A 27,069-nucleotide genomic window follows, 5' to 3' on the forward strand; every position below is an offset into this window, starting at 1 on the left:
GATTCAGAACTATTTTATTTGAAGAGATCTTCTTCTGTCGTTCTAAACACAACGGAATGCGGTTTGAGTAAGTGCTTCGTAGGCATCATTGTACTGAAATGAATCATGTGCTGTGTTTACATTTTAAGCCACACTTGAAATTGAAGACTCAATACAACCTTTTCAACAAAGAATCAGTCATAACAAAACATAACTATTCATTCTACGGATTATCATTTTGCCTAAAATGACCACTAGATATGAAAACCTTGCAGAGACATCGAAAGAGTCCCCATTAAGTATTTTTTTAGAAAAATGACACAAGAATGCAAATGACATTTTCTTTCTCTTTACTAGTAAGAGACTGTGACATCCATTTGACAGAGCACCAGCCAACTCTATCAAGGTCATTACAGCACCCTTTGCAACTCAGAATTGACCGTCTTTTACATTTAATCTGTCGCCTACAGGAATGGATAAAAATGGTTACTTCAAGGGCAGAAGTCAGCCTGTGTCAACCGGTGTGTATTTTGTATCGTGTTCCTAAATTAACACCAGAAAATGAAAACTAAATACTCTCATGTGAATGAAACATACCCTTCGACAGTTATCACAAAGGCAAAAACTCAACTGACTTTCAGTCAGGACTAGTGTCTCAATGTCCATTTCTTTATTAATCCTTTTTATGGAAGTGTGTTCAAGGCACAGGTACAAACGCATACGTGAACAGCTTGCTTCTCTCCCAATACCTGCCTGCTTCCCTGGCTTTGCTCCTCCTTTTCACGGGATCAAGCTGCTGAGCTCTCAGCTCCATAAGCTGTGGAGCCTGGTAAGTATTTTAAATAAAGCAGATCTCCTATCATTCTTTTCTGAAAAATGAAGTACAGAGAAGACTACGGAAAGTAGTGAGAAAAGAGCATACTGTGAAAAACAGAAACCATAGGATGTAATGTTCAAATCTAGAGAAAAGCTGGTTCATGATGACTGTTAGTCAACCATAAAGTAGGGGACAGACTGGAACCAGGACTGAAGAGGCAGGAAGGCCAGGGAGCCCCAGTGCGCCTGACAAAAGTGGGCATCTTCCAGACGAACAGTCTAGTTACGACCATCACGACAAACACTTTCACAAGGCTGTAAGCTCTTCAAGGCCGGGGATGGTGGCTTACTTATGTCTGTATCCCCACTTCTTAGCACTTTCTCTCACATGATAGATATTTAATACATATTTCTGGGAACCAGGGAACTGAGCTGAATCAGCTCACTGCTTTCAAAGCCATCTTGGGTGGTGTCTACTCACGTAATTCATTCACTCCTCTGCCTAAGGCAGGGATGACAAATCGACTTCATCTCACTCTGATGCACTGGTAGTGGATGCCTGGAAGCATTAATGACACAGATTTTAAGACCAGTTCCTGTCCGGGAGGAGAGGAGTGCCGCTCATTCACAATGCCTCCTTGAAAGAATGGTGGCACAGATGTTCTGCATTCCCACCCCTGGTGCAGGAGAAAGGCATCTAACAACCCACCCATATTCCCTTTCTGTTGCTATGCTGTCTCTCCAGTGCTCTGCACTAAGCCACTGCTTATTAAATGCTGGTTGACCAGGAAGCCCAAAGCCTTTCCACTTGATTTACCTGTGCAGCTAAACAGGTAGAGCCATGAATTTACCTGGAAATCTGAAGACACGGCATCCACACTGCTCGGTAATGGTTTATTGAAAGAGAACAGGCATTTACTTGATTACTCTCTCTGTAGAGAAAGAGCTTTGTCCATCTCAGTACAACTTTAATTGATATCTAAGGCATTTGGAATGACTTGGGATTTTGGTTCAAAACAAATGGCAGAGTGAAATTCTCTTTGGTATTCATGCTTAATCTACATCTACTTGCTTCTTACTAGTATCCATGACCTTCTCAGTACGTCTTTGTTAAGATTTAACAAATACGGTTGAAATAGTCAACTCCTACACATGCATCAGAAAAGCAAAGGGAGAGCCCTCTGAAACTAAGGGTGCAGAAGAGAAAGCCAGAAAGAATGACAGGAAGAACCAACAGCCTTCCTCTAACAATTCACACTCAGGACTCATTCTGCCATTCAGACCGTTCTCAGTGAAATAAGCCGCCTCTGGCAGGGTGGCCACCACTGGGGTCCTCTCAGTAACTCCCCTCCCTACAGAGAGGTCAGCACCCCTCAGAAGCATCTCTGAAAAGAAGGAGAACATGTATAGAGAAAGAGAGGAAACAAAGGGAGACTTTCAAAGCAACATTGCCTTCGTCACAGGTACAGCCTTTAGTGTAACATTGGCACCAGTGAGAGAACAGGGCTAAATTAAAATTACCCTCAAAATGCCAACACAGCTGACGTGTACAGCAGGAAGGATAATGTCCCAAATCCACAGATCTGTCCTACTGCACTTTCCACTTTGCCTACGTACCACTGGCAGCCCCAAGAAACAGTCTTGTTAGGAGTCTGCGTATCTTAGAGAGAGCTTAATATGCCAGATGGGTGCAAATGCAAATACACACACACACACAGAGTTGCACATACACACACACATCAAACCTGGTTTATAAAAAGAGCTTTGTGGATCAGAGTATGCCTTCACTTGGTCCAAGCATCTAGTTGTCAGCATTCAGAAAATGGACCCAAAGAATGTAATGAGGAAGAGAACTGGTTGGCAGGAATAATACTGTAGTTTTTACAATGTGGGTATTTACGAGCTAATCTCCAATTGTTTGTCCAGAATTAATTCAACTGGCTAGAATCTTATGAATATATAAGGATAAGCCTTAAAGATGTTAAGATCTATAGTAACAAAAGTTAATGCTATCTAAAATAAATTAGATTTTAAATATATGTAATGAAATTCTTGGTCATTGGAAATTCAATTCTATAGTGAATATAAATTAATATAACTCTATTATTAAAGTACCATTTCCAGGAAGATTTCAGTTCAGAGTTGTTGTTTTTTTAAAAAAGAAAAAAAAAGGCTAAGTATTTGAGAACAAATGGATCTGGCTTAGAAACCCTTAAATAGCGTTGAAAGGAGAGTGCTGATAAGATTTGGTGACAAGATGCAAAGATCTGTCTCCAGGTCCGCAATAAAGACACCTCATTTTACCTAACAGAAGTATTGCTGAAAAGTTATGCAACTAGAATTTTTACAAGTAGACCCTAATTTTAAAAATACCATAATATATGTACGGGACGCCACAGCTGCCCGGAAACCCTGGGGTGACTCCTTGGGTAAAGTGAAGCCTGTCAAGGTTACCGCCTCCTCTGTGACAGCTGCATGGTGAATGCATACTAGAGGCGCTCAGCACGTGTGCTGAGTGCATGAATTTGCTGCAACAGTTTTTCTTTTTCTACGGGAGTTTCTTAAAGCGGGGCATGCTGAAACTGGAATGTTAGGACAGAAAGATACGGTCCAGCTCACAGTTTAAACTTATTCCATCACAGAAAATCAGGGAATCTCAGAAAGTGTTTTTCAATGAAAATAAAATTTCTTTACGTGCGTGTATACAGGCATATCTTGTTTCATTGCGCTTCACTTGATTGCACTTCGAAGATAACGCGTTTTTTATAAATTGAAGATCTGCGGCAACCCCAGCTTGTCAGGTATAAGGGTTGGCATTTTTTAGCAATAGAGCATTTTTAAAGTAAGGTATGTACATTGTTTTTCTAGACATAGTACTATTGCACACTTAACAGACGACAGTATAGAGTATATATAACCGTTATACATGCTGGGAAACCCAAAAATTCTTGCAACTTGCTTTATTGCAGTGGTCTGGAACTGAACTATCTCTGAGATACGCCTGTATATTTTTAAAGAAATGCTGATCTGTAACTGGCAGAAGATTGTATTCATTTGTTAACTGACTTACTGTAAACAACTGCTTGAGCTGGGTTCCACTTGATTTACCAACCAAGGCAAGCAGAGCACCTTACCAGATTCCAGAAATCCTACCAGATCCATTCCATCTATGTAGGGACTTCTTCCCCTCTCTCCAGCACAAACGTTTCAAAGCTACCCTCACCTTACCCCACAAAAGCAAAGCATGAATTAAAAAGCCGAGATTAAATTAGAAAGGTGCCTGACCGAAATATAAAGTTACTGTTTCAAACTTTAAAAAAAGAACTAAGTCAAATACAGTCAATAAAATAACTCTCAAAGGCATTTTTCCCCGTTATTTGGTGCTTCCTTTCCTTCCCACTTAAATTTAAGACTCGATTTTAAAAACACAGAGATCTGTCCTTTTAAAAGAACAGAATGAAACAATATATCCTCTCTTTTAAGAAATACAGAACACCTAGCAATACAACTCATCTGACCACATAAATCTGCAATCTGCTACGTAAATGAAATAAGAGGTTATACCTTCCTATTTACTCAGCATTCATAACTGTAAAAGAAGACTGGAAAAATAGCTGAGAATGTTTTTATGCAGGTTTTGGGGAGGACTGGGTACTGGTTCCACTGGTGTAAGTTTCCTGGGAAGTCGTGTGCAAATAAAATATACGAACATAGAACCTATTTTAAATACACTGCAATATATGCGGGTGTGACCGGGGGAGAAAGACAGTGTTAATATGTTTGTCAAGTAAATTAATAACCAAAAAAATAATCTCTCACTTAAGGTATCAATGATATTTCAAGTGACCTAAATAAAACTGATTTTAAAATCATCTTTACCATTCATGCCAATTATTGACTTTGGCCCTTTACCAAGCAGGCACAATGAATCTTCTTTTTGAGAATCAGTTTCAGTCACCGGCCGAAGGGTATCACATTTGTATGAAAACATTATCATGGATTTGCTCCCATAATTTAAAAATCAATAATTAAAAAAATAATAAAGTTGGTCTCTTTTTTCCACAAGTTTTCAAGTAATTAGTTCAAGTAGGTGTATTTACAGCTTTTGTATAAATGACCTAAACCCCACATTTTCCCTTTAAAAATCAGTCTCTCTCGAAATTAGACATGGTTCTTTTGTGTTTTGGTCTTGAACCAGGTTTCTTTTAAATACTAAGTCGATTCAGTCATGTCTCTGCTTTATTGGGCAGATAAAGTGAAGAGACCAGCAAGTTGTGTCCAAAGGCTGGGAAACGCCTAAAGGCTTCCCAGCTATCCGAAAAGATGTTGTACTTGAGGAAGACTCGGTGTTCCAAGCTGGTGGACAGGGTCACGTCTCTGCTCATGATGTAGATGCCGTCATTGTGAAGCGCGCACGTCAGGTTGAGGCCCGACTTGGACGTGTTCTCCTTGAGGTAGAGCCACTGGCGGGTGACAGTGTTGTAGGACTGCACGGTGAGCATGTCCTCGCTCTGGCTGCCCCTCCGGGTGGGCCCCAGCTCGTGGAGACAGCCCCCCACGATGTAGATGGTCTCCTCCACGGACACCATCTGCTGCTTGCGGATGTGGACGTCGCACGTTTCAAAGAGCGTCCAGGTGTCAGCGGAGGGGCAGTACCGCAAGATGTTCAGGTTCCGGTCTGAAAGGCAGGAAGAAGCCGCATGATGACACAGCGACCGGGAGCAAGGCCGGCTGCCTGGGCTGGACATACACGCCTACCTCCACCTGAGTGATTGGCTAACACAGAGGCAAAACTATTTCAGGAAAGCCGAGGTTGGGGAAATAGTTTTCGAAATGGCTGGGAGGAGATCCGTGCAGAATCATCCCCACTGGCCTGCTGGGTACGTCCCCTGCCTGGGAGGCTGTCAGAGTCGGTCAGGCCAGGCCAGGCAGATGAGCCGCTGTGACAGAGCACCCCCTCCTCCCTGGGACCCTTGCAACTTTGAGAACCACCAGGCCAACGTACAAAGAATCCGAGCCTCAGAACCCTCATCAGTATCTACTGAATGACTGACTGCTTAACGCAGACGACTGGCAGAGCCCCAAGAGGATCTATCCTTGACAACAGATTCTACAAAACAAGCCAAGCGAGCCGAGCAGGATCTCTGGGGCTGTCTAAAGGAAAGGACGCAGAGCTGCATGTCAGGAGAGATGCAAGCAAATCTCACCTCTGACCTTCAAGCCACAGAATCATTGGCAATTCTGTTTCCCAACTGTAACACCAGAGACACACTGGCAAAGGCCGTTCCCCCTTCCCCACCCGTTTCACAAGAGATGGTTAATTATTGTGTGGATAAAATCGGATGGTAAATGAAAGACTACCCTGACATCATTTTGAAGAGCTTTTTCCAGGAAAATTATTGCCTACTCTCTTTTTGAAAAATGCTTGTGAAATTTAAAATATCTAGTTTCATTTTTCTTTTTTTCTATCGTTCTTCTTTTTTTTCTCCTTTTCTCCTCAAGGAAAGAATAAATGGAATATTTTAGACTTAGAAAAAAAAAACTAAAACTGCTCTGAATTAGCCAAAATAATGAACTTTCTGTTTGTTGTTGTTTTTTAAACAACAAAATCAGTGTACGAGACAGTCCAGCTTGGGAACTGATGTCCAAGTGACGCGCACAGCCTTTTGATGGCTGCAGAAGCTGGGAGGAGTACTTGATCCTGAGACAGAAGGACCCACTCACAGTGGGCAGTAATTAGAGCTCCACTGTGCTCTCTGATACCGAGTCAAGTGTCTCCTAAGAGGGCACAGAGGGAAGGGAAAGGAGTCCAGATCCTGTGTGTGCACCCGTCCGGAGCCTGCAGAAATGTCAAAATTGTTACAACTTCTGTTTTCCACCAAGACTATGACCTCCCCTCTTTCTTTTCTTTGTAGCGACTGTGATACAGCTTATCCTAGGAGTCAGCCCTAGGGAGTTTGGTTACTAATCTATCCAACTAGTGCCCCTCAGTAACCCCTCCCCACCCCACGAATAAAAGACTTATTCTAGCACAGCTTCAATGTATTTATTTCTCAGGTCCAGGTCTGAAGGTCCTTCCAGGTCTTCTGTAAATGTTTTCTCTCCTCACCCAACAAGGGCTCAGACCATGATGAGGTCGTTTGAGTTGGCGGAAAGATCTTTCTGCTTTTACATTTAGAGTTGATTCTGACATTTAACAAATCACCTTTCTTCCTTTTAGTGGTTACTACTACTTTCTATCGAATTTCATTTCTTCAGTGCCGGCCAAAGAATTAAAACAATCAAAGAGCTATCATAAAAATCACAAACTCTTCCTTACTAAATTTTAAAAGTCTCACCTAACGTAAGAAGTCGGCAGGCTACGAAGCCAACCTTAAGTCTTGAATTTTTTTTTTTTTTCATGACAATTATGACTTCTTGTTTTCAAGACAAGGAACTATTAGGAAGTGCTGGGAAGAGCCCAAGCAGAGGAGGAGGGGGGGCTTCAGAGGACGAGGAACTGTCCTGCCCTCCCATCGTAGAAAACTCGTTTTCAGTCCTTACACAAACAGTCATCCGTCCACGTCACCTAACCATCCCATCGTGGGGATTTGGCTCGGGGAAGCCGGGACAGGAATCACAGTGGGTGGCCCAAGTCAAGAAGGCACTTTAGTAGCGGCTTGTGAAACTAGAAAACACACAAGCAAGGGTTTTCCAGGTCAACTCTAAAGAACATTTGCTCAGTCAGGGTCATGGAAAAACTAGGAAATCTACCAGGGGCATAGTCTTCAGGTTACAGTGCTTCCTGTCAGCGCTTCCCAGCTCCTGGTTAGAAGAGAAGCCAAGGGATATGTGTGCATTGGGTCAGCCCACAGGGCGCATTCTGTGTCACAAAATCTAGGGAGGAATCAGAATTCTTAGAAATGTGCAAAAGTAAATAACTGTATTTACTTTCCTAGGAGAGAAGACACACAGATACACATAGAGGTACATATGCACGCATAGGAATTCACCCGGGTCTATGGTTTAGTCAAGTCTATAAAGTTGACCACTGTAACCTGAACACCAATGTTGAAGGTGAAAGAAATGACTGCTAGGTCTCATTTTCTTTCAAGTATCCGTAAAGGAAAAGCTGGCAATTATCTTATCATCAGTGGAGAGTCACTAGGGACAAGTAATGAAAACTTGGAGTGAAAAAGAAGAAGCCTCACTGTTCTCCTCTTCCCATGTCACCACTGCATCTTCTTAAACGCATAAATAAACATAACCACCTGCAGAAAGCTGAATGGTGACCCCTTGAAACATATGTTTGTCTTCTAACCCCCAGAACTTTTGAATGTGACTTTTTATTGGATGTAATTTAGTTAAGAATCTCAAGACGAGGTCATCCTGGATTACCCAGCTGGGCTCTAAATCCAATGAGATGCGTGTCTTTATAAGAGACAGAAGAGGAAGACACGGATACACACGGAGGAGACAGAGGCAGGGATTGGAATCATGCAGCCTCTAGCCAAGGAACACCTGGCGCCACCAGAGCCGGGAAGAGGCAAGGAAGGTTTCTGCCCTAGAGCCTTCGGGGGAGCGTGATCCTCCTGACACCTTGTCTTCAGACTCCTGGCCTCCAGAACTGTGAGAGAATACACTTCTGTTGCTTTAGGCCACCAAGTTTGTGGTCATTTGTTAAGTCAGCCACAGGAAACTAAAACACCGCCTACCACCCTCCCCACCAATCAACTGTTTAGAGGTACTCTAAGAAGTGTTCATCAAAATCTTTCACTGTCACCAAAAAAAAAAAAAAAAGTAAGTCAGATGCTCATAAAATACCTTACATTTAACTTCTTCCTCAAACATATATCCCCAAAACAAGACACATCTGGTTATGTTGAAAGAATTTTTGCCACCTACTTCATATTATTATTATGTGGATTTCTGTTCTTTGCAAAGTTATAAATGGTCACATGCAGCTTCCTGGGGCCATCAGCACACGCCTGTTATCAGCCAGGGCTGGAGAGCTCTGTCCTGCCCATATCACACCATACAGGGGTGATAGGTTATTTCACTACGTCAAATATAATGGTAACTCTACTACTTCAATGTGGCTAAGAGTCCAGTTATGCCTTTTCTAAAAGTTCTGGGCATTATACAGTCAGACAGACCAAAAGAAGAAATAAACTGCCTTGGCCATGAGATAACTTGGAAACAACTGCTTTATGGGAAGGAAAGAGATAACAGGAAAGACACACCTCTTCCTGGTGGTCCACCATTGCCTTTCTTACTGTTAATAATAGAAAACCAAGTAACAGAACACCAAGCTGTGAGATGCTTCCTACCAAGACCAGCAGTATAAAACCTCTGGAGAAACTTTTTGTTTCCATATCATTAACTATAAAATGCCCCCCCACAAAAGTGAAAAACACATATGTACGGTTTAATAACCAGCACAACCCCTTCCCATCACTGGTCAGGAAAGAATCCTCTTCATGTACTTGCTCCTTCTATGATATGGGAACAACCGCCTGGAGCTGAACTTCTGGAATCTGTACCTGATATGCTTGTGCCCAAACACAAGGGAGAAAGTGAAAACAAAGATCTGCAAGAATGCTGTGGCACTAAATTCCATAGTGTTGGACGGGGCGGATTCAGTGTGCGTTTGGGAGAAGGATGGGAGTTACCCAGCCAAGTCACAGGATGGCTGACCACAAGGTGGGGTTTCCAAAGCAGGAAGAAAATCCATTTTGTTCACAGCTCCCCCTCCCCCTTTCCATTTTCATGCTCACACAAAGGCATCAAAGGCCCCTCCTCTCCAAACTGCCCCTGTCATACAGGATGCTCTTTTTTCCAGATACGTAAATATATACTATGTAACACATAAAATCACACTAGAGGGTTTCCTCCAGCCCCTGCTGCCCTTTCCCAGGCTGCCAAAGCTCACGTGTAGGAGGACCACTTACTAGGCCCCTTTACTTACCTCTCGTAGTATATCCTCCAATGACATAAATGTTCCCCTTACACTCACATGCAGAAAACTCAGCCAGAGGGTTTGGTAAGGGTGCCACGAAATTCCAGGCATCCTGCTCGGGGCTGTAACATTCAACGTTAGAAACGGCCTGCCCACCAATGGCATAGAGTTTTGAATTAACAGCCACGAGTTTGAAGTTAGACCTGAAAGAGAGACACAAAGGCCCACAAAGTCAGTTCTTTTGATCATTCAGAAGACAGGGACTTCCCTGGTGGTCCAGTGGTAAAGAATTCACTTTACAATGTGGGGGACGCAGGTTCGATCCCTGGTCAGGGAACTAAGATCCCACATGCCTCGGGGCAACTAAGCCCGTGCGCCACAACTACTGAGTTCACACGCCTCAACGAGAGAGCCCACATGTCGCGAACTACAGAGCCCATGCGCCCTGGAACCCGCGCGCCACAACGAGAGAGAGAAAACCCACACGCCACGACTAGAGGGAAGCCCACGCACCACAACGAAGAGTCCGCGTGCCGCAACTAAGACCCGACGCAGCCAAAAACGTAAATTAAATAAATAAATAAAGGATAATTTAAAAAAAGAAGAAGTAAGACAAAACGGACTTTCCCGGTCCAGTGGTTAAGACTCCGCACTTCCAATGGAGTGGGCACAGGTTTGAGCCCTGATTGGGGAACTAAGATCCCGCGAGCTGCACGGCACAGCCGAAAATAAAATGTACAGCTTTTGAAAGCGAAACATTAGGCCAGTATAAACAAGAAAAAGAAGTAAGACAACGGCATGATCTGCTAAAGCAGCGTGAGGAACCTGCTGGATATTTGAAGGAAATGAGCTCTCCAATTTGGGTGCTATTCTGCCTGGGGACAAAGGAATGACTGAACGGCATCTCAAATTGCACTCTTGTCCCCAAGAATCCACAAGTTTGGTGCATTCTCCAAACTTTAGCTATTGAAGATAAGCAATTTTCAATATAACAAGGACTAATCTTGCTTTGCTTAAACCAAGAACCACTTTGTACGTGCTAAACTCAATACCTCTATACTTCAAGAAAAATAAATGTAAAAATACACTTCAATAAAAAATAGAAAAAACCCACATTGTAAATCAACTATACTTCAAAAATAAATAAATAAAATAAACTCAATACCTCTTCCAAGAGTGGGAGCAAGTACCCACCCCATTCCCTCGCCTCTCTCTATTCCCAGTGGGTAGGCTCCATCCTAGGTACACACCAGTGCTTGCCTACACAGACAAGCACATGCAAAGGTTGTTTGCTACAGGGTGGTCCAGACACCCCTTTACCACGAGTTCACCTAAGCAGATCACTTGCCCATCCTCCTCGATATGAGGGCGTCTTCTATATTGCTTCACAACATATAAGGTAGGGGGAGGTAAGCAGTGAACTAAGTAAAACTATTTTGGGGCTTCCCTGGTGGCGCAGTGGTTGAGAGTCCGCCTGCCGATGCAGGGGACACGGGTTCGTGGCTCGGTCCGGGAGGATCCCACATGCCGCGGAGCGGCTAGGCCCGTGCGCCATGGCCGCTGAGCCTGCGCGTCCAGAGCACGTGCTCCGCAACGGGAGAGGCCACAACAGTGAAAGGCCCGCGTACAGCAAAAAAAAAAAAAAAAAAAAAACTATTTTGATCTGGCATTCTTAGGGTATTCACACATGTTAACAAATACCTCTATCAACAAATGATCACCTATAACAAGAGTAAATAATTTTTAGAAGAGAAATGCATTGGTTTTAAGGCCCATATTCAGTAATATAACTAAACTCTGCTTATCGGCTTCAGATACTAAATAAAAGCCTCATGACTTTTGAATCGAAAAGAAAAAAATTAATTTCTTTCAGTGTAGTACATAAAGATTAATGGACTCTTTGAAGGCCAGGAAGGATATAAGCATTTGCAAGTGCTGGGTCAGCCGACTGTGATACGTGCAACCATCTCAAGTTTACAGTAATACGAGCAGCTTCGCATTACTGTAGGAGCAGGAGACCTGCTTCTAGACCCGCTCTGCTGATAACCAGCTATCTGACCTTTGTCTCTAGCGTGGGGACCATACCCATCACAGGGTGGTCGAGACAATTACACCACACAGCTTATCAGAAAGTATGACACAGAGAAAAGATACCATCACTAAAATTTCTCAGTTTTCTAGTGTTTGAAATAAAGAAGCTAGACCCGGTGAATTCAGAGGCCTCATCTAATGCCAACATAATGAGCTCTTCAAAAGTAACAACATCCTAAGAAAGAATGGGGGGTAGAGGCTCCAAATGGAAAAAGCATGTCAGAGGGTAGATTAAAAAGCAGCAGGGAACAAGTAGCCATGCCTGCTCTCCTGACAGATGTTTAATAAACAATGGTGCATTATGATCTAGAACATATGTTAGTAATAGTCACCTACTAAAAAATTAAGATTTTTTTCAAAGGTCCCTGTAATGTTTGCGTTACATTAAAAATGAGTTTTAGCTTAGTTTTGCTTTTCAAATCAGAGAGTAAACAGGGTACTCTTCATCAAGAACCTCCTATTGTCCACTAAACTCAGTCAGCCACTCAGTTTTTCACGCCAATAGACTTCACCGGGGTGGCAGTTACTGGGGGGTCCTTGGTTCATTTTGCTTACCTTTCCTGCTGCCAATGGTCCTTAAAATCTGACCATGATGCCCTCCCTGTGTGTGCAAATTTGGGGATCCGAAGGAAAGAAAGCTTAAAATTTTACCAGCCCACAATCTGTGTTTGCTTCCCAAAGGTACACAGATAGTAAATTTTGTAAGATCAGAACAGTGTTTGCTATTCCTCCAGCATAATCATTTGTCCTAAGCAATACGTAAGGGGCTTCTTTCTGAGGCTGAACGAATAGGCAGTTAAAAGTAAACAACTCTGTCTCTCCAGACCCCAACATGCTCAAATTCACTTGAAAAGAGAAACACTTTTCCAATATTGAATTTGTTTTATGATGCAATTGCCTCCCAAAAACAGGCCACTTGATGAAGAGGCAGACTGCCAAGGATTATGAACCCAGGCTTGTACAGGGAAGTCTCAGCTCCCCTACTCAACAGCTCTGTGAGCTTGAACAAGTCATTAAATCTCAGTTGATCTGAGTCTCAGTAGGGAAAAGAAAAGCACGTTGTAAGAGTTGAAAAGGGTAACTTGCAGAAAGGGGTCACTAGAGGGAATGCTTGCCTGCATGTCACTGCCTACGTTTCTTAACCTCTGGAGGATGGGTTTCTCATTTGTCAACTGCAATAGTCACTGGCTGTAACGGACAAAGTGCTGGACTTCTGTACAAAGTGCTTTCACTTCCATAAATTCTTGCCTTTTCCCATTTTCTGAAAATAACTCTTCTACTCTCCACATTCTGAAGGGTAAAGGTGTGAATCCAAGCTATCACTGATTTTTAAAAAGTATCACCTCTACAGTGTTTTCTTTCTTTATAAATTTATTTATTTATTTTTGGCTGCGTTGGGTCTTCGTTACTACACGTGGGCTTTCTCTAGTTGCGGTGAGCGGGGGCTACTCTTCTCATTGCAGTGGCTTCTCTTGCTGTGGAGCACGGGCTCTAGGCGCGCGGGCTTCAGTAGTTGTGACACACAGGCTCAGTAGTTGTGGCTCATGAGCTCTAGAGCGCAGCCTCAGTAGTTGTGGCGCACGGGCTTAGTTGCTCCACGGCATGTAGGATCTTCCCGGACCAGGGCTCGAAACCATGTCCCCTGCATTGGCAGGCGGATTCCTAACCACTGCACCACCAGGGAACTCCCTACAGTGTTTTCTTAATATTGATCCCTGACATACTCCATTCAGGAGGCACAAAGAATTTTAAATCAAATAACGATTTGTTGTAGCTACATACTTGACTTACAGTAAATAGAAATGAAAGTGAGAAAACTGAGATGACGATCTAATTTCTACTTCACTTAGAAGGAATAAAAAGCTTTTGAAATCCTTAAAAGCAGAGTAACACGAACCCAGCCAACCACCAGCACACAGGTATCAAAGACTAACAAGAGCTACTGTAACCATCGGAAGGGCAGGATGATTCGGGGTCTGAGTGGCTTAGAGTGCGGGCCCTGTGATATGTGCAAGTTAATGAAACTCACTGAGCCTCAGCTTCCCCTTTGGGAAAATGGGGCCAATAATAATGCCCGTCTCAGAGAGCAGGACATAGGGAGGACATCTAAAGTAGTGACCACGACATGCAGCCCTGAGTGACAGCTCAAGACATGCAAACCGCTGTTAGGATTTGTTGCTTAGAAAAGTTGTTACCATTAGGGTAAAACTTAGAATCAAAGGCAAGCTCCTTTCCCTAGCCCTTTCTCCAGCTCTCCGGGGAGGACTGTGCAGCCTGTGGACCATCAGGGCCTTTTGTCTCCTCTTTCCCCTCTGCCACTTCCCCCAAGCATTACCCTCCCCTAGGGACCAGGGAGGGGAGAAGGGAAGGTTAGGAGACAGAAAAAGTCATGGTGGGGCTTCCCTGGTGGCGCAGTGGTTGAGAGTCTGCCTGCCGATGCAGGGGACGCGGGTTCGTGCCCCGGTCCGGGAAGATCCCACATGCCGCGGAGTGGCTGGGCCGGTGAGCCATGGCCGCTGAGCCTGCGCGTCCGGAGCCCGTGCTCCGCAACGGGAGAGGCCGCGACAGTGAGAGGCCCGCGAACCGCAACAAAAAAAGTCATGGTTGCTCCCTACTACCTACCACCTCTGAGCAAACCTAATGCACAAACCAGTTTAAACTGCTGGCCAAAATTATACTGGGGGGAGGTGAACAGACATATAGTTTACGTCATACTATCCTTGTGCTCCACTGCAATTAACCACAGAGGACAAAATCTCTCGAAGGTTTCATGCCTCTAGAAGTGCTCTAAAATACTAAACTTTGGCTCAGAGGAAAGGGGACAGTCAAAGCTGACAACTGTAATTCCTTCTCTGCCGGGAGACTCGTTTGTTAGGTTTCTCTCCCAACGTTGCTGTGTTCACACACACAACAGGATGGCACAACACGACTCCGATTTCAGAGCAAGGGTGCAAGGCAACAGACGATACTAGAGATAACTCTAGAAATACAGAAAATAATGAACTGATGGCTGCAACAGTGCCAGTTCCTGCAAGTTATTGCTAATTAAAGTGAGGAAGGGAAGCAAGCAACTCCGTGGGCACACAAGCCTTTACACGTAAAAAGTTATGTCCTGACAACGCCTGAGATCAAATTCACGTTCAGACCACCTGGCAGTGTTGTGTCCTTGGACTTCAAAGCAGCCTCTCCAACAGTGCTGTGTACTCACACTGCTGTTTTCAAGTAGTGAGCACAGCACTAAACGTCTCTTTGTGTTTTTTGTTTGTTTTTGTTTTTGCACCATTTTCTCCAGGGTGCAAAGGGCTTTATAAAATCTCCCAGTCCCAGAGTTCCCGCCTATCTCTTGTTATTTAAGATTCTGGGATCACTGCACTGTTCAGTCCCTGGGGAAAGCGGGCTGCTCTGCCTTTGACCCCTTTGTCAACCATCCGAATACATCGCAAAGGCAGTGAATCGAGGTAGATGTGAAATGCTGTGTAACCAGAGGCCTAAAGGTGCCCTTTGTACTCAAGGTTCTAAGTTTCCTCCAGTGTTTTCGGAACCTGTGTTGAACGCATTATCCAGGGATAATCCCACTCTAGGTTTCATTTTTATTTGTCTCATCGTCCAAACTCAACTATAAACTCCTTCTGGGCGGGAGCCATATCATCTTTGTTGTTTATTCAATAGTGACTAGAATAATGCTGGCAGAGAGGCTGAGGTGAGGTTGAGGCACACACAATGAAATTCTGAAAAGCAATGAAATATCTGTGCTCCACTCCTTGGAAGAAAATCATTTTTAAAAGGAAAAGTTAAAGGTCTGCATGAAGATGGTCACTGTCGGTCATTAAGCCAAAACTTATAAACTCTCTAAACGATTATATCTAGTCAACGGATATTTACATTTCGGTTACTCTACTTTTTACACACCTTGAGCAATTTACTTCCTGTGCCTCAGTCTCTGCCTCTGTAAAATGGGAACCTACCTAATATAATCCTTGTGAAGAATAAGTGAGAGGATACATGCAAAGCAGTAGGAACAGTACCTAGTACAGAGTAAATGCTTAATTAAATGTTACTATTATTTTTCAGCTATTCTAAATAACTATAATGACTGTTACAGGATAAAAATATTCACTGTAATGTTACATTTTAAAAGAACAAAACATATATATATATATATACACGTGTTCACTTTTATTACAATAATGTAAAATATATTCCACGATTCAAAAAAGCCAAGTGTTTTTAAGCATCCATTATTTATTGGACACCATGTTAGCAGTATGAATATACATAAGCATTGAATAAGCAATAGGCCCCAATTGGAAGGAGAGAAACAAACATAAACAGAAGATTTCAATTCAAGGTGAGGAGTGTGCTAGAAAAGCATGAAGTTTGATCCTTTAGCCCAACTGAGGGTTCGGGAAGGGACTCCTGGTTGAGACCATGTCAGAGCTGAGTCAAAGTATGAAGGAGATAAAGAAGGGTACAAATTCCGATATGGAACCCAATTTAAAAAAATATAATGAAAAACAGTGGAAGGATAAAAAAAGAACAATAATAACTAGAAAATACCTAAGAATAATTCTAACAAGAAGTACACAGACCATGCAAAGGTAATAAAAGAAACCTTTTCTGAAGGACCAAAAGACCCAAATAAATACATGGAAAAACAAGCCATTTTTCCAGCTACAAAGTGTCAGAAATCTGTGAATCCTCCTCCAGATTAACCTATGATACAATGTAATTCCAGTCAAAATTCCACCAGGACTTGACAAGGCGATTCTAAAGTATATCTGAAGGAGAAAATGTATGAAGAATAACCAAGAGAATTAAGATAAAACAAAACAGAACAAATGGGTATCTGTTCTACCAGACAAGATTCCCAAGCTATAAAAATTTTAAAATGTGTCATAGGTAGAGGAATGGCCAATCTACCAGTTTGAAAACAGGAAAATTAGCATAGGATAATTGATTTGGCAAATCACAGTGAAGAATTAAGGCTATTGGGACATTCAGAGAACATGTTATAACCTTATAGTATGCCGTATATGGAAATAAATCCCAAGCAGATTCAGATGTCAAGGTAAAGTGGCAAAACTATAAAAGTAATAGAGCACGAGACAGATGAGTATTTAGTCCTGGCTTGTAGAAGCCTTTCGTATGCAAGATAAAAAGCTCACAGGACCCACGTGACCAATCTGACTACAAAATATTTAACATCTCTTCCTATTAGAATACCCTATAAACCTGAAGTCCAAAACTGGACGCTCACAAGGCCAGTTGTGGCCTACACTTTGTTTTGTCTACAGGGTTTGTGTTGTTGTTGACTTGTTTGCTTTTTAAATGGAGTAAGTTGCCAACATTTAAAAATCAGGATATCCAGGGGCTTCCCTGGTGGCGCAGTGGTTGAGAATCTGCCTGCTAATGCAGGGGACACGGGTTCGAGCCCTGGTCTAGGAGGATCCCACATGCTGCGGAGCAACTAGGCCCGTGAGCCACAACTACTGTGCCTGCGCGTCTGGAGCCTGTGCTCCGCAAAGAGAGGCCGCAATAGTGAGAAGCCCGCGCACCGCGATGAAGAGTGGCCCCCGCTTGCCACAACTAGAGAAAGCCCTCGCACAGAAACGAAGACGCAACACAGCAAAATTAAATAAATTAATTAATAAACTCCTACCCCCAACATCTTAAAAAAAAAAAAATCAGGATATCTGGATGTCTGGCAACACCATTCCTCACGCCTTTGCGGCAGTAACCAGCTGTGGCCAAGAGGTGGAGCCCTCTTGCGGTGGGTCAGTAGCCCTCTGGTTCATCATAACTGTCACCCACCCCTCTACTCACTGACTTTACCTGCCTGGTCACTTAAGGCATTTCACTTTTGAGCCTTCTGATAAAGTAACAGCAGGGGAAAAACATGTGCAACATTACCTAAGAGACGAGAGACTAATATCTATATACGTGAAGAGAACTTCTAAAATGAATACGAAAAAGATAAGCCAATGTTTTAAAAACCGGCAAAGGCCATTTATAAAAGATATACAAATGGCCAATAAACATATGAAACAAACAATCTCTCTTCCAAGCAGAGACATTCACACCAGTGCTTCTGCCTACTAGATTGGTAAAAATTTAAAAATGATGATAATGTCTTATCTTGGCAAGAGTCTAGGGAACTGGCAAGCCCAAACACTGTTGACAGGAGAGGAAACTAGAACAATTCTTTGATGGACGATTTGGCAGGAGCTACCAAAATTTTAAATGCATGTACGCTCTGCCCCACCTATCCAGGGATTCTAGGCAGTTGCCATATAGAACTAACTCACATATGCCTACTAAGCTAGGCACACGTACACCAAGATGTTCAACATGGCACTGTTTATTAATGGCCAATGGAAACGACCTAAATGCTCACGAATAAGGGAAGAACTAATTACAGTCCTGTGCATCCATAGGCTGGAACACTGAACAGCCATTAACAAGAGTGAGGTGCATCTACATGTGCTGATATAGACAAGACTCTCAGAGTGGAAATATCAAGGGCCACAATAATCAGCATAAGCTAATCAATTTTAGAGTAAAAATATGTGTAAGATGCAGACATTTTCCCGTTAACCACTATCACCATATTTATAAATATACCTTTATAATGTATAAATATAAATGTTTATAGACTTACATAACTATAACATGTCTACAGATACACATATTTTTTTACTCCGTGTTTTTTGTCATTTACAATTTTTCTAAGCATGTATTCATGCATTACTCAAATACTTCTTTTTTCCCCCTAAAGAGGACAGTAAGGGCATTCCTGGGGGCGGGAGGAAAGGACTACCAAGGATTTGTGGAGAAAAGAGAATCCCATGAGGTGCCGTGTTAGAGTTCTGGAGCTAGGGGTGGCGTGTTGAGCACCAAATGTACAGCAGGAGACACATGTGTAGAGGTGAAAACCTGCTGGGCCTTGTACCCCTCATCTGAGCACCGCCCATCACCACTGCATGTTCCTTTGTTGCTTCAACTAAAGCTCTTAGAATCCGTTTAAAAATAACACTCTGATATCAAATTTTGAATGCATCATCCCAATGGTGTAAATAATGCACTAAAGAAGGGCTGGAAGGGGCTTCCCTGGTGGCGCAGTGGTTGAGAGTCCGCCTGCCGATGCAGGGAACGCGGGTTCGTGCCCCGGTCCGGGAAGATCCCACATGCCGCGGAGCGGCTGGGCCCGTGAGCCATGGCCGCTGAGCCTGAGCGTCTGGAGCCTGTGCTCCGCAACGGGAGAGGCCACAACAGTGACAGGCCCGCGTACCGCAAAAAAAAAAAAAAAAAAAAAAAGAAGGGCTGGAAGAAAATAAGCCAACCTGTAGATGGTTATCAGAGGGAGTGGGAGTGATAGTCTTTTTGCTTCTTCATTCTTTGACATTTTCCCAGTTTTCTAGCATAACTATGTATTTTTTATCATCAGAAAAAAACTTTCCAAATTGAATTTTATATTATAGTAGAAATAACACCAGTGGACCCCTCCCCCCCTTAGGCTGGTGGGGGGGAACCTTGAGTCAAGTAAATATGTGTAATGACCTTCCCATTCCTGTTAAGAGTTTTTTGGGTTTGTTTTTTTTTTGCCTGGCTGTGAGTCCCCCAACTCCTCGTTCCACACTTCAGAGGAGGAGCCATGGCGGGGCTTGAGATGGGTACAGGTGGACAAGAAGAAAAGGTATTCCTGTCCTTTCTTGGGTTACACTGATTCTTCTTCCCACTTCTGAATGGCTCTGGGCCATCTTGGGCCCTACCATCTTTTTTTCCCCTACCACTTCTTCCTATAATGCTCTTTGCTCTTATTTTCCAATACTTTTCCTGGCTCTGTTCCCTCCTCCTCCCCGCAATCTCCTCCTTTTCTCTGCCTTTCTTCAAGTCACCCAAGTGCATGTTGGGAGGGATTTGCAGAATAGGAAGGGAGAAGGCTGGCGTGGATGGTAATGTTCTAATTCTTTAGGTGACCAATGCCAGGTTCAAGTTTTGGGTCCATAATGAAGACTGTCTGGGAAGAAAACTGATATGCAAAAGAGAGGACAAAAAGTAAGAAAGGTAATCCTGTATAGCTAATATTAACACAAGTCCAATGATTATTTTCCGATCATAGCCTGGTGCCTCAGTGCGGAAAGCTTCAAAGTCATTAACAACAAGATCCTCCAAAGTCAGTGTTACAGGTTACTGCCCGTGTGTCATTATAATCACGATTAGTTCCTAAAAAACAAAAAAAGGTAAAAATACAAGCAAAATTAAAGAGAGCTTTCTTTGAAAGTATCCTTCTAGGAAACCACAGACATCTTTTTTTTCCACTGAGATGCCAAAAAGAGGCAATCTGTCTAACGGCGCAATACCTGCGAGGAAACTACTCAGCTAGTTGACCTCACGAGGGCCTCTGCTTCCTAGCAAGTTCTTAGTCCATCGGGAACTTTGCCAGAGTCAAGGCCAGCAACACTCCCGAGGATGTCATTCCCACCTCAGCACAACCTCCTGTGACTGCCCAGTAAACACGCGGGAACGGAGTCCCGAACAGGTGGATGCATGGGAAAGCAGCACCGCGGCTGGGTGCTTACCTCTTCTGGTTCATGGAGGCCACCTGGAGCCACTCGTTGGTGCTGGGGTTATAGGAATGCGCCGCGGAGATCTCCTGGCTGGTGATCCTGTAGCCGCCCACGATGAAGAGGTAGTTGTCCAGGATGGCGGACCCGTAGCCCCTGACATTCACCAGGTCAGGAGGAAGGTTGTTGGCCAGCGGGAACCAGCGCTCAGTCATCTCCTCGTACCTGAGCATGGACGGGGGCTCCCCTTGGTAGGGGTGAGGGGCCAGGGGTCCCCCCAGGAAATCCCCCAACGCCACGAGGACAGGAGTCCCTGTCATCCGGGCCTCTCTCAGCCTCTGCTTCAGGCTGACATCCCCGGGGGCTTGAGGAGAAGAGCCCAGGAGGTGGAACTGGGGCTTGCACAGCACTTCGTGAAAGTGGACGGCCATGAAGCGCAGGCAGGCCTCCTGCAGGTCGGGCAGCCCGTACACCTGCGCCAGGCGGTACAGCTCCAGGCAGTTGGTGAGCCGCACCTGTGACAGCAGCAGCTGCAGCAGGGACGTGACCTGCAGGAACGAGGCGGCCTCCACCAGCTCGGACAGCAGGCTCACCTCGTCCATGTCCTCCTCCTCCTCCCCGACACCGCCCGGCTCCCCGCGCCGGCCCAGGAGCCAGCCTTCGCGGGCGCCGCCGGCGTTGATAAAGTCCAGCACCAGGCGCAGGCCTGGGGCGCTGAGGCCGCGCAGCTGCTGCACCTCGGGGCCGCCGGCCTCCGGCCTCCGGGCCTCGCGCATGCCGGAGCGGTAGAGGGCGCGGAAGTAGTCGCTCTGCTCGATGAGCTTCCTCTTGCTCACCGGGTAGCAGCGGTCCTCCAGGAGGATCTGCACCATCTCCTCCGCCGACATGGCCGGGGGCCCGGGGGCGGCCGGGGCTCCAGCCAGCTCTGAGCGCCCGCCTCCCGCCCCCGCTCGCTCGCCGGGTTCCGGGGCGGTCGCCGAGCGCGGGCGCCGGGAGGAGGCGGCGGAGGCGGAGGCGGCGGCGGCGGCGGCGGCGGCGCAGGGCCGCCCCCGCCCGGCCGCGCCCGCCCAGCCTCTCCGGACCAAGGCGGCCCCTCCTCCCGGTCCCGGGGGCGGTGGCTCGGCCTCGCCCCCCGGGACCGGCGGCTCAGCCCCTCCGGCCTCCGTCCGCGCCAAAAAAGGCCCGGGCGGCGATAGCTCCCCGCTCGGGTCGTCCCGGGCCGTCGGCCGGGAGGGGATCCCAGCCCCCCAGCAGGCAGCCTCCTCCCACGCCTGGCTTCTCACTTCCGCCCGCAGGACCCCCGCCGCCCGGCTCCGGCTTTCGCGGAGGGTAGGAGGTGGCAGGCCTCGGCGGCGGGCCTCGGGAAGGCGCGTCCCCGCGGCCGCCCCCGCGCGCCGGGCGCCGAGACCCTGCCGCCCGCCGGATCTGCGGCTATGCTCCGGGCGCGCGGGAGGCGGGATGAAGCCGGTTGCCTTTTCTTCCAAGGCGCCTTACCAGCGGGAAGGGATAAGGAAAAGAAACGGGCGTGGGAGGAAAGGGATGAAATAAGTCGGGGTCCGGGAGTCAAAAAGACATCACATCGGGGATCGCCAGTCCTATCGAGTCCGGCATCGTGTCCCGGGGGGGCCGAGGCACACGGGCCGTCTCTGAGCGTGTAGGTGGCACCTCGAGCTGATTCTTCGGAATGGTCATCGCGTAGGAGCCATCTTGCAGGAAGAAGGGCCAGCCAGATGGTAGCAGGTTCTGCAGGTCTCGGCGCACGGGGTGCGCCCGATAGAAAGGGCTGGGAAGCAGAGGAGCTTGTATTTGCTGCTGGGGCCTGTTCTCTTTATGCTATTAAAAGAAAGAAGTACAACTCAACTAAATAAAGTTAGATCACGTGCCTTTTAAATATTTTCTAACAGCCATTGCATTCCCAATTTCAGTTTGGTTGGACTAGCCATCACGGAATGTTACCTCTGAGCAAAAGGTCTGGCCGCTTTTACGCATATTTGCCTTCAGAGGTGGCTCTTCTCGCCACCCTCTTACCCTTCCCTTACCCCTGCCCCTGCAGTCTGAGGACTTCATAAGGAAGGATACTTCTTCCCCATCTTCTTACACCGAACATTGCAAATAGAAACCTCACCCCAAATAACAAGGATCTTGTGCTGCTCATGAGCTATGAATTAATCCTCAAAAGGGGGAGTAGGCGGTAATTGTTAGGTTACCTTTGAGTAGAAGAAGGGATAGTATTGGGAGGGAGCAATGTGTGTATGTGTGTGTGTGTGTGTGTGTGTGTGTGTGTGTGTGTGTGTGTTCACCCTTATCTTAACCAAAAACCGCTTGGAAACTTTCTCAGACCAGAGACTGAGAACCAAATAGTAGTCCTCTACTTGGGGAGAGAATATGTATTTGGACTTTTTTTTTTTTTTTTAACAAGTTTTAGCTTTCTTCATGAATGACAAGTTGTTAAATAGTAACTTCTTCGTAAGTACATTGCCGGGTATTTCAAACAAAAGATACCTCCGACAAAGCTAATTAACATTTTATGTTAGGAAGGGGAAGGGTTAAAAAACAGAGGAGAAAGTCATGTCGTAAAACATGAAATTCTTTCAACACATTGTTCGGTTACATTTGCACTTCTTTCTGTGTAACTAACAGCTTCACAGTGAGGTGTTGTCATCCCTTATTTTCTTTATAATACACCATGAACAAGAAACTAAAATTTTGAAGACAGAAAAAAATTCTAGTAGGTTCTGGCCTCCCTGGGAAAAGTGAAGGAAACAAAGATGGACCTATGACTTGCCTCTTTCAAGATATTTTCTTGGATCCTGGGAAAAACGTCTAGCTTTCACCTTGTTTCACCTGGCCTTTAAATCCTTACTGATACAATTCAGTTCTCACCTGGCCCTTTTACACTTCTTTTCTCAATAAGCATGTAGTGGAGACATCTAAGGTTCTTTGGGGGTAGGTGGTCATGAATTTAGCATCCTCTAATGTTCCACGTCCAGCATTAGGCATTTAGCTGGGGAAATTTTGCTGGAAGTTGCCCCCTGTGTCAGAGTCTTGGACCTGGGATTTATTTGTCCCTCCATCAGCGACAGTGCCAGATTCAGTGGGGCAGCGAAGAACAGGCTCTTAGTCTCTCCTTGGTCCCTTTAGAATCTTTCACCAGTGGATGCTTTTGTTTCCCAGCCATCATAGATATGCCTCAGACTGGTATTTTCTTGCTTTTTAAAAACAGACCAAAAAAAACCCATGTGCACTAGAAAGGCAATTCACGGACAGTAATATTATCGGAGCAGATCTTGGGCAGGTAATCTGGGATGTCAGCTTGATAGTACTGGGCACTGATCCTGTAAGCTTTTTGGCCCCTGACATAAGTTCATTTAGAATTGAAAGCCTCTTAAAGATCAAGTCATTTTAATAACTCACAAAGTAAGTTTTCTGTTAAACTAGAAATGCAAAGTCAAAGCAAGATAAACTATTTTAAATAAAAAATTATTTTTAAGCTTCATGAAAATGTTGCTTGTCTATAGCTGGAGGTATACTTTTATAGTTATCCACTGATTAATGAATAATAAAGAGTGGCCTTTGTGGCACCATGATTCACTTCAAACACATGATGATCTGTTTAACAAAACCCTAAAGTAATGGTCAAACACAGAGTTAGGCTATTTCTTCAAGAATTTTTATGGAAGGTATATATACCTTTTGACCTAGAATGGAAAAAAATCAAAGTACAAGATGTTTGTCACAGTGTTGCTTTGAATAATAAAAAAATTGAAAAACAATGTATAATGTTAGGAGTAGCTAACATTTATTGAAAGTTTATTACATGTTGTAAATGCTCTCCGTAGATTATAATGTTTTAATACTCTTTTACAACTATGGCTCAGAGTAAATTTTGGTACATGGGTAGAATGAAATACCATAGAGCTATTACAATTTTAGATGTAGAGCTTTCTTGAGAGACACTGAACATGTAATTTTACACTGGATTTTTAAAAAACAGTTTCTGAAACAGTGTGAATCCATTTTTGTAAAACTGTATATAAGTATCTATTTTTTGAATGGAGATGTCTGGAAGGATGTTTACCAAAATGTTAACATTGTAAGATCTTGGATGGTTATTATTTCTTATTGTACTGTTCGGTATGGTTTGGGTTTTTTAAGTGAATGCATGTCAATTTAATAATTAATGATATATTCCAATTTCTCAGGCCCCATTTTACAAAATGATTTCCACCAATTTTATGAACTGATGAAATGAAAATGTTAAGTAAATACTACAATTAGCATCTTTAAAACAAGGATGACATATTGACTTTTTTTAATCTTTTGAATTTAGGAAACCTATGCTATTACTTCACTACCACTTAAAAATTGTTTATCTCTATTTTTTAGTACCTCCAATACTTTTAAATCAACTTTATTTCTTTTTTGTTTTTTTAATAAGCAAAACTGAAATATCTTGCTTTCATTAAAGCATAGGGGGCAATTTAAATGAGTTTAAAGTAGCACAGTTCTTAAAATGATTCTATTTAATTCAGGCTGAGCATTTCATGTAGGCAAAACTTTCACTTATTTCAGTCACCTATTTCAGTGTTTTCCAAACATCTTAGGAAATCACCTGAGACACTTTTTATAAAAATAAGAATTCTGGTTCCCACACCAGAGCTACTGAATCAGGCTCATGCGGGGATGTTTCTGCTCCACATCTCAGTTGGTTGAAGTTTCCTCCCTCTGTCCCTGCTGTTCAGTTTTAAATCTCTCCTTCTCAAAATACCCAGCTCCAAGAAGTTACCTGTTTCCAGACTCAATGTTTATCAATCACCCCAAAATTTATTTTAAAAATTTTAGAGCCTGCTTTTACATTGGAACTTGTAGATTCTTTAAAATGCAACTTTGGTCTCCCCTTGAATATCCTCTGACAGCAAAAGGATTAAACAACTGTGGATTGTTCCACTATCCCTGCAGGGAACATGAGAACTTCAAGGAATTATATATCACAGGAAAGAAACCACATTTAATGCGACTGAAAGATGTGGAGGTTAGAAGGTTAGAAAGTTGACTTTCCGGTTTATGTCCCCAGGGCATGAACTAATCAAAATAGCTATGGAACTTCATGGTAAAACAGGGAGTACTCTTTTGTTCCTCATCTGTCTCCTGTTTTGCCTTTAGGAAACCTCTCTTCCCTCTTTCCTCCGAACAGATGAAACAGTCAGATTGCTTGCAGGTAAGCAACTGAAACTTGCTTTCTAAGAGAAGTTCATTAGAATAAAATATTTTTTATTTTTAGTGCATTTTATGTGGCTTATGGAAGGTTAGGTGTTAGTCCATGATATAATTTTTGCTCAGAAGAAAGTGAAATTTTTTTAAAGTTATTCTGTCTTTTGACTGTCATCCTCTTTATTATCAATCGTTAATACTATGCTTCTAAAAATCAAAAGATATGATTATTAAACTTATTAGTAGACAGGTGAAGAGATGAAAGTTCAAAGAATGTTAACATTTTTGTGTCAAGTGAGTGTGCAAAAAAGTATAAGAGAAACAGATCACAAGAGAGAAAAAGTTTCTTTTTTTTTCTTTTTTTAAAAGAGCAGTATGGTACTTTATGCCCCAAACTAATTACCACTAATGTTTTGTATAAAAATGGATACAAAAAAGCAACAGTTCCATGCTTTGAACTAATTTCATCTTGGAATGTATGGGATATGGAACACACAGTCTTCACAAAGGAAGCCATTTTCACTGTTTTTAATATTTTTTTCAAATGTTTTGGCATTGCAGTGGAAGTAACTTTATTAATATGTAGAAATTTAAAACTATTTCCCTAATGCACATTTCGTGTAACTACATCTGCTCAGAGATGCCTTTATGTGTGTGCTTCCCAAAGACTTCTTTGTAACTTGAAAACATAAATATCAGAAAACAGATTAGGCAACCCCCAGTTTGAACTTCATCACAATTTTCAATTATGCTTTTTAGTCTTGATTGAACAAAATACACTTTAATGGGTGTTGTGCTTTATCTATGTTATAAGGATATTCTTTTGGCTGGATCTTTAATCTTCTTTTTAAAAAGCTTGCAGCTAGCCTTTGCAAAAAAATGCCTGGCACTAAGAAGTGACCAGGATTCATATTCAGTGTTTTCAAAATCACTGCAAAATTTAAATTTTTTATTTCATTTTCAGTTTTCGTTTACTTTTGATTTTTTTTTTTTTTTGGTGAAAACAATTTAAACCCATGCTCAAACTAGTTTTCTAGTGAACCTGAATTAGAACTTCAAATCAAAGAAAATAAGATAATTGAAAAAAAAAACCCTGCAGTCACAAGTTTCTTAAAAAACTTTATAGAAGTGTCCTGACAAAATGATGTCTTGTTCCTGGTGAAATGGATCCTTCCTTTATCTGACATCAAGTGACTAAACTATTGTTTTCCTCAGAAACACTCTTGGCTTTCAACTTGCCTTTATATTTACTTAGTAAAAGGTGTCTGTGACTTCACTTTCACAGAAAGAATAAAAGCAGAGGAAAGAATCTACGTCTTCCAAAGGCTAAAGGACAGAGTATTGAAATGGCCTGGAAAGTGTTCAGCATTAACAGCAGCAAGTCAAATGTTCACCTGCGGTGCAACTGGGAAGAAACAAAAGAAAAATCGACGTGCAGTCAAAGAGCCGCTTCATTTTTCTAGAAAGTGA

The 27,069-nt window shown here is 43.6% G+C and overlaps 2 protein-coding genes across 10 annotated transcripts; one reads left to right on the top strand and one right to left on the bottom strand.

The window, feature by feature from the left end:
- Positions 1-21,275, bottom strand: KLHL42 (kelch like family member 42). The gene is made up of 3 exons (XM_004323284.4): positions 20,404-21,275; positions 9,743-9,936; positions 1-5,473 (listed from the first exon to the last, which is right to left on the bottom strand). The coding sequence occupies exons 1-3, from the start codon at positions 21,273-21,275 to the stop codon at positions 5,022-5,024; spliced, it is 1,518 nt and encodes a 505-aa protein (XP_004323332.3). The 3' UTR covers positions 1-5,021.
- LOC109550387 (uncharacterized) lies at positions 21,274-27,069 on the top strand. Of its 9 annotated transcripts, none has more exons than XR_004529006.2 (3): positions 21,274-22,042; positions 23,612-23,805; positions 25,552-25,606. XR_004529006.2 is itself a non-coding variant. In XM_019937903.3 (3 exons), the coding sequence occupies exons 1-3, from the start codon at positions 21,274-21,276 to the stop codon at positions 27,067-27,069; spliced, it is 684 nt and encodes a 227-aa protein (XP_019793462.2). The 9 variants fall into 9 exon arrangements, 1 of the variants encoding a protein (XP_019793462.2); XR_012324482.1 differs by having other exon boundaries at positions 23,612-23,683; XM_019937903.3 differs by lacking the exon at positions 23,612-23,805 and adding an exon at positions 26,885-27,069 and having other exon boundaries at positions 21,274-21,717.

The sequence above is a fragment of the Tursiops truncatus genome, chromosome 11 (assembly GCF_011762595.2).
Source record: "Tursiops truncatus isolate mTurTru1 chromosome 11, mTurTru1.mat.Y, whole genome shotgun sequence".
Taxonomy (NCBI): domain Eukaryota; kingdom Metazoa; phylum Chordata; class Mammalia; order Artiodactyla; family Delphinidae; genus Tursiops; species Tursiops truncatus.